General features: G+C 37.3%; 1 protein-coding gene across 1 annotated transcript; it reads right to left on the bottom strand.

Annotated features, from left to right (window-relative positions):
* Window positions 1-1,669: 1,669 nt before the first annotated feature.
* Window positions 1,670-6,244, bottom strand: evx2 (even-skipped homeobox 2). Its single transcript, XM_028791985.2, has 3 exons — window positions 4,982-6,244; window positions 4,217-4,461; window positions 1,670-2,358 (listed from the first exon to the last, which is right to left on the bottom strand). The coding sequence occupies exons 1-3, from the start codon at window positions 5,403-5,405 to the stop codon at window positions 1,753-1,755; spliced, it is 1,275 nt and encodes a 424-aa protein (XP_028647818.1). The 5' UTR covers window positions 5,406-6,244; the 3' UTR covers window positions 1,670-1,752.
* Between the last annotated feature and the right edge of the window lie 1,933 nt (window positions 6,245-8,177).

The raw sequence follows: 8,177 nt of genomic DNA, 5'->3' as shown, positions 1-8,177 counted from the left end.
ACATGAATATCGAGTGTTAAAGTAAAAAATGGAAACTTTGCAATCCCATATTTATTTTTCCATCTAATACCAATAATGCATTTTTAACCAAAAAAAAAAAGATAATTTGTTTAATTTCGTGTAAAACCTACTCAGATACCTCGATCAATTTCTCAGCTTATATAAAAATATGTTTTAATAAGACTAAAGATTTTGACGTGAGCAGCAAAATCTCTTTTTCACTTATGAACGCCTTTGTCGACGATGCGCACGCAGAGTATACATAAAATGTCACTTTATTTAAATTTTTTTTTTTTACCATTACTCTGAGAAAAAAAGAGAGAGTGAGATTCAGTTCATTATTCATTTCTTTAGGAATAAGAAGTGCAAAAGGATACAGTTTATCATACATGTATGCACAGGAACAATTTATTTGAAGTTTCAGCTCTTTCAGATAATCCCATTATCTGCAGAGTGAAGTGGCTCTGTTGGGAGCATTATGGAAATATCTGGGTTTGATTTAATGAGGCTGTTCACATCGGTGGAACATCAGCTTAACGGGAAAAAAGTCTGCCCAGGACGTTCAAGTTATACCAAATAAAAAAAAAAATTGGAAGTACGGCCGCAAGGACACGGCTTTTGAAAATCACTTCAGGTAACGAATACCACATTAAATTCTGTACAATATATGAACCAGGAAAAATGTTTTATGTACCAAGTCTCGTATCTGTCTTTTCTAATGACTTCCCTTAGCGGGTTGTTAGTATCTGACAGCAGGTCTCTGTGCAGGGAACTTTTTTCCAATTCCACATTCAAAGGAGGTCCATCAAGGTACATGATTGGCAATTTTCGTCATAATCTTCACATTATTAGCATCAGAATTGACATGGTGGTAGCAAAGCTGGATTTGATGTGTCTTGCTCGAAGTTCGGGGAAGTCCCTTTAGCGGTAGCGGTTTCGCAAAGCAGGTTTATTAGGTACCTTCAGTGGATCTCAGAGGGGGGAAAAAAGTGGAGCAGTTCTTTTTTGAAGATCCCCATCGGCATCATAACACCAAATAAAAATATAAACGTTTATCTTCAGTCTTAACAATTGAAAAGACAGTAAAGTAAATGATCCCGGCATTTATCTTTAAAGGGCATTATGAATGCTGTCTCATTAAAATAAGCAGAATTCGGTACATTGAAGGATGAAATACAAAAAAAAAAAACACTTGTCCAATTAACTATGTAGGTCCATATATATATATATATATATATATATATATATATATATATATATATATATATATATATATATATATATATATATAACGGTGTCAGTCGAATTCTACAGTTATTTAAATGTATCATCCAAATTACTTACATATACTTTCAGTCTATATCATCGGTTCACAGGCATGATTTGATTTGTTGGGTTTATAGAAAAAGAAACACTCTAAGTAAGTATATCAAAATTAAATAAGGCCTTCTCCCATTTTTTTTCTTGTAAATAAAAATGCAAATGTAAACTCATTAAAAATCTAAACTGATGTGCAAAAAGACTGCAAACTGTGCAGCATCATGTGAGCTTCCGTATTAAGAATTTTCCAAAGAAGCTGAAAAACTGATTTCCGGTTTTGTGTTATCGGAACGGCAAAAAAAAAAAAAAATGAACGGAATTTTTCTTAAAAAGTCGATATCGTCCAAAATGAAATAAATTAGTTCAATGTATATAAATAAATGAATAAATACATACATAAATAAACAAATAGAAAGTGGAGCAGTTAATAAGTTATCTATTTAAAGACGAGTCGTCCCTCTGGTCCGGAGACGCCACTGCTGTTTTGCTAAGTACGGCGGCGGAATAAGGTAAAAAGCCGCTGTCAGATCTTGGACCGGATGCTGTACAACTGAAATCCGCGCTGCTGCTTCTTGAACCCAGGGCACTGGCCGCTTGGTTGCTATGGCAGCTAAGACAGGAGCAAGGAGCCGTGGCTGAGGGCGCGCCGGCCGCGGCTGCTGCGGCTGCGGCCGCTGCTGCTGCGGCTGAGCTGTTCAAGCTAGCCGGGGACTGGTAAAGTCCAGGGTGTCTAAAGCTGCAGAGCAGCTCGGGTCGAGAGTAGGGATGGGAAAGAGCACGGAAAGTGTCGAGAGGGCGAATGGATGTCCCAAAAGGGGACGCCGCCGCCCCAGTGGCGGCCGCCGCAGCCGCAGCCGCCGTCACCCCCACGTGCGGGTAATAGTGCAGTGGCATGTGGGAATGGAACGGGTAGGGCAGACTTCCGGTGGCCGCCGCGTGCGTCATCATGTAAGTGTAAAAACTTGGATCTGCGGGATGCGGCCAAGACATTGCCAGGCGCTGCCTTTTGTCTTTCATTCTTCTGTTCTGGAACCAGACCTGATAAACAAAGAGCAGAAGGAAAACATAAACAGCGGGGCAAAATTCAACTATTTACAATGACAATTTACGCGCAGCAAATTGACGTTCTTAACACGTTGTGTGTTTGAGCCACACCATAAAATATATAACAACCAAAGCAGTTGAGCTGAAACAATAGTGGCGAAATAATCAGCTGCTACCGTTACTAAGATATTCGTTGCATGGTGCTGGTTATAGAAATAATTAGGGAATTCGCTGGCAGAGGATCGTTCGAAGCAGACCTCTGCTGTCACATCACAAGCAAAGATGTAAACGATGATGCTAATAACCATGCACTATTCTGCAACCATTTTGCCTCGTCTCGTTCATCTACTATTTCAAACGTACATACTGTCCAAAACATTCGGAAAATGATTAAAAACAAAAAGAAACTCACAATTCATAAGAGAAACACGCAGTCCATAAAAAGCAGAAAAACATGATATTACTTCTAGTGAGCAGATATTTGACTATGTAACGGAAATAAAATGAAAGATAAATCTGTCTCAGATACTCTGGGCTTTGAAAACATTTAAACCTGCAAAAGCAAAAAAAAAAAAATAAAAACTCTTTTAATTCAATGATCGCCCTTCACCGAATATCAGGCTACTACAGTTCTTGAAAGTGTGACAAATATTAATTTTAATCTCACACGTATAGATTAAATAAAATCGCAATTAATTAAGTCACTTTTAGTTAAAAATGTATCTATATCATATTTTTCTATTTATCTGTCTGGCGAATGGTTTTATTGCTGTTTAAGGTGCCTGAATATGAAGAATACACCACTTTAGACAAGACAGGCTGGAGTGTGGGATTTTATTGGGGAAAATGTGTTTATGTGAAGGCTGTAAACATTGCTGCTACATTTCGTGTGATTTCCTGATAAAATGTCACATTTATCTTAACTTTTAAATCGTAATAGTTGTAAAGACACGCGGTGCTTGAAATACACCACTCTTAAAAATAAATGTGCCAAAAGTGGTTCTTCAGAGCGTTACCATAGGGGAACTATTATTTGGCTCCCAAAAGAACCATCCACATGAAGGTCCAGGAAAAAAAAAATATTTGGATCTGTAACAGGTTAAATAAATAATTATAAACAGATGATAATAGATTTCTGAAATAGCAGCGTGTTCCTGATTTTAAATACACTCACATGCGTATATACAGTCACACAGGCTAAGTTCAGGTTTTCTTGATCTGTTAATATTCTGGGTTGCCCACCATGCATTACAAATCCATATTTTAGGAACTTTTTCAAGACCCCAAAAGTGATCATTTCAAATGCAAAGATCCTTTCCACAAAATTAAACGATTCTTTGTCAAGCAATGGTTCAATGAGGAATCACAGAAGCCAGTAAAGTGCCATTGAAACCCCGTTATTTTTAAGAGTGCATGTAATAAACACGTTTATACAGTACGTTACATGATTTGGAATTCGCATTACGAGAAGCAAATGATTCTTATTTAGCTTTGTAAAAATACAAAAGTTTCCTACTCTCAATATTTTTTTAGTTTTGCAAATAATCAAAGAGAATTAGTATGGAGTCTTTCCTTCATGTCTGTAAAGGATCGTGCAAAAATATCATAGAACAGCACAAAACAGGTCTACATTAAAAAAAATAATAATCTGTATGAATTCGAAACAATACAGCATATGTTTGACTCATATTTATTTCAGTTTTATTGGATGCTGTCTTTATTTGTCCAGACCGCTTACTATTATTATCATTATGATGATTATTATTATGATTATCATTATTACTATTAGTAGTAGGAGTAGCTCTTCCTTGTTAAATTAGGATATTAGATTTTTTTAAAAATCATTTAATACCTTAATCGTGGTTTCCGGAAGATTTAAAGCTGCCGCCAGTTCACATCTTCTGGGTCTGGAGACATAATTCTCTCTGTAAAACTCTTTTTCAAGTCTTCCGATTTGCTCCCTGGTGAAAGCAGTCCGGTACCGTCTCACCTGATCCGAACTGGAACTCGAGCTGCCTATCGAATTGCCGTTTCCGTTTAAATTGGACACCGACGTGGAATTTGTGTTGGAAGCTGTTGAACCGTTGTCTGTAAAACCTGAAAGAATAAAAATGCATGTCACATTATTTCTGCGTGAAGCCTTTCGAACAATTACCAAAATTAGAAATCGGACAAGAATATGGTAATTTTTTTTTTTTTTAGATGAATATGTAACAGTTGGGCTTTGGAGAAGTCGTGCAACTCACATAAATAAGATCTGAACAATAGAAGCTTGTCTATAACTATCAGAAATAATATCGTGTACGAAGCAGTCAAATGAAAAAATATTTTATTTTTGCAAAGACGCAAACAGACCTTAACGTTTGTATTATTCGTATATTTTAGGAAGTGTTTAGCTTATTGACTAAACGTCTATTAAACGAATGCACTCTTTTGCCTTTTAGGTTTTGATCGCTGTTAGTAAAATGAAACGTTGCAATGTTTACAATACAGAAATCTGCCTCATCAGAGGACTAAAATCCAAACCGGGAGCACACGGTTCAACAAGGCTATAAACACATGAGCGCTCACACACGCACAAGTCCACCACAAAGTCAAAACCCCAATAGTTGAATACCTTTGTTGTTGTTTTCCTTCTGCTGTGTGGTGCTGAGGCTGTTTGGAGAGCGGTGTGCTGAACAGCCCACCTCAACATCACTGTTCATGTCTGCCTCTTGAATAACTTCTGGGTAGAGAGACACTTTCTTCCTGTTTTCAGACGAGGAGATTTCGGAGGAAGACGTATTGTCACTGCTGTGGTGATGACTATTAAATAAACTATCAATTTCGAATTTGCCTTTGGTAGAGATGTTTCCTATATTGCTATGCAGAGATGTGGAAGTAAGTCTGGGGCTGAGACGACCAGGGTGCTGAGAATTTTCAAGGGCCTCCAAGACGGCATTTCCAGCTGAGTCTGACAAATTCGAAACCCTTTTACCAGCAGTGGGGCTGTGCAGCCCCCTTTCCATCAGAATCATCTCTTTTCTTATTCTTTCCATCATCGGAGCTTTATAGAAAAAAGCCAAAGTTGCAGGGTTGGTTGTCTCCTAATGATGAGTTGCTGCAGAGGCTAATTCACATGCAGCCCTGCAAGTGTCTCAAAAATATTACCTCTTTTGAGCAAGGCGCAAAATATTGGAATATCAATGCGAGGGAATTGCCGGTCAAAATGACCCATGCATCCTTTTTAGTCCAAAATGTCATTCATCAAAAAGTAGGGCTTGTCATTAAAGCATGAACGACGCGTCTGGAATAATCCTTTTTTTTTTTTTTTTCTTCCTTTCACCAGGTTCTGTAGCAAATAAATAAAAGTGGCCGCCAGTTGGTGATAAAGACGGCCTGCGTGTAGATGAATACTTCCAGGTAGAGAGATGCAGAAGAAGTGAGCAGTGGAGCTGCTGTCCTGATCTTGATCAGAGCCTGCCTCGATTACTCTTGGGTTTGGCCTCTGGGGTGAAATTGACAGGCTGATTAATAAAATGAGCTCTGCAACATTTCCCTCTTCATTTGGGTATCATCACGCTGTGATTTTGTTTTGTTTTACAACCTGATTTCACGCAATATTGTTACTTAATTTGTTGTGCGTGCTCCCTTATGTTTCGCTTTAGACGTGTACTATGAAATCTTTAATCTGACTCAACATATTTAAGGAAAATATTCAACGTAAGCATAGATCTATCTATCTATCTATCTATCTATCTATCTATCTATCTATCTATCTATCTATCTATCTATCTATTATATAGTGCCTTTCACATCTATCTATCTATCTATCTATCTATCTATCTATCTATCTATCTATCTATCTATCTATCTATCTATCTATCTATTATATAGTGCCTTTCACATCTATCTATCTATCTATCTATCTATCTATCTATCTATCTATCTATCTATCTATCTATCTATATTTGTTACAGCAAATACACACTTATGACTGTTTGTAAGATAAAAATTACAATTAATCTGTGATTTAAAGGATTACTTCACCAAAAATAAATAAATACTACTACTACTACTACTACTAGTAGTAGTAATAATAATAATAATAATAATAATAATAACAATAACAATAACAATAATAATAATAATAATAATAATAATAATAATAATAATAAATTTAAGTATTTCTAATATTATTATTTTCACGTGTATGCTGATCCCAACATCTGTCAGATGCTACTCGGGATCATTTGTACCTCTGTGTATCTGTAAATGGAACGTCCTATCAAGCGTATTGTGGATATCACGAACATTCACGACTAAGTATGCAATGTAAGGGCCAACGAAAAAAAGTATTCGCGTCTTCATAAATAGTTGTGGGCGCCGCATCATCAATTCGTGATTGCTGTAAGTGCTATTTCATTTTTTTTATAATTGGGGTTGGCGCATATTTATTAATATGTGAGGTCAATATTGGGCTTGACGTGTATTTATTAATATGAGGTTAACCTTTGTCTCTTCTTACCATTGGTTTTAAATACATCTTTTAACATAAAGAGCATTTGGATAGTGGTGCTTTGGAATATGCTTTTCTTAATCCAAACAAAAATATGTAAATGTTTTAAAAGAATTTTAAGATGAGACACACTGCTCATAACATAATAATAATAACAATAATACGATTTATTGTACTGCCGAAATCCAGCTGTATTTTAAACGCTTCTCTATTTCGTTTTTTGATTCCCTAAAAAAAATCTGTACTCTTTTACACCTGTTCAGAAATTGTTTTGACCGTTTAAAAAATTTGCTCTAAAAGGGTATTACACTCGTTTTTCTTTTTTTTTGTACTTTTCCGATATCTCTCATTTATTAAATAAACTGTTTTCTAAACCCGCTTTATCCTGGGCAGTGTGGCGGGAAGGCTGCAGCCTATCCCAGTAAGCACTGGGTGCAAGGCGGGAACAGTCCCTGGACAGGGCGCCAGTCTATCGCAGGATGAACACACGCACACTTGTGCCAATTTCCATCTATCCATCCATTTTTTTTCTAATCTACTTATCCAGGGCAGGGTCTCGGAGCAGCTGAAGCCTATTCGAGAAAGCACAGGGTGCGAGGCAGGACCAGTTCCTGGACGGGGCGCCAGTCCATTGCGTGATGAACCAACTCACTCACACACCCACACACACACACACACACACACACACACACACCAGGGGCTAATTTCTCCATCTAACCAAAGTGTCTTTGGGCTGGTTGGTCCAATATTTTCAAATGTACTTAACTAAAAGAGACCAGGAAAACGACCACTGTCCTAATTTTAAAAAAAAAGAAAGCTGTGAGTTTATAATAAATAATTATTGTTCGTTTGCTGGCCAGTATTGCTGTTCGCGTGCTTCCTTGAGTCGCCTCGTCCTGTGCTGAGATGTGGCCAGAAGAGGCTTTGTAAGAGGAGGTGTGAAAACGCGAAGGGGCGGGAGTGTCTATCGACTATTTGTGGTTAATGTGTGGTGACTGAAAATATTTTCTTACGCGTCCTCTGGCGCCCCCAACAGCATTCCTGCTTTAGTGTTAAGGTATTTATTAGGGGCGCAGCCTGTTTGTTGAGAACACTTCACATTTTTTTAAGTGAATGTTTAATGAAAGACACATGGTGTCCAGTCTGCAGAAAGAAGTAAACTGAAATAGTTTAAACACTCCTAAATATAATGGTTCTGAAATTGCAGTTTACTGGGATTTGTGGATCCTCATTCGACCAGTGCCTGAAAAAGAATTGTTTCATTCCTGGAAGGGTTCTTTGCATAGGAAATGTGTTCTTTGGATTTTAAAATATT

Source organism: Erpetoichthys calabaricus, chromosome 8 (assembly GCF_900747795.2).
Source record: "Erpetoichthys calabaricus chromosome 8, fErpCal1.3, whole genome shotgun sequence".
Lineage (NCBI taxonomy): Eukaryota > Metazoa > Chordata > Cladistia > Polypteriformes > Polypteridae > Erpetoichthys > Erpetoichthys calabaricus.
The sequence above is the reverse complement of the archived record's forward strand: the minus strand, read 5'-3'. Positions and strand labels throughout refer to the sequence as shown.

Excerpts from the sequence above, each read along its gene's own strand:
- evx2 (XM_028791985.2), bottom strand. The coding sequence starts at position 5,405 with ATGATGGAAAGAATAAGAAAAGAGATGATTCTGATGGAAAGGGGGCTG. Across the intron at positions 4,462-4,981 it reads GAAGGAAAACAACAACAAAG|GTTTTACAGACAACGGTTCA; the intron begins GTATTCAACTAT and ends TTATTCTTTCAG. Across the intron at positions 2,359-4,216 it reads TTCCGGAAACCACGATTAAG|GTCTGGTTCCAGAACAGAAG; the intron begins GTATTAAATGAT and ends TTTGTTTATCAG.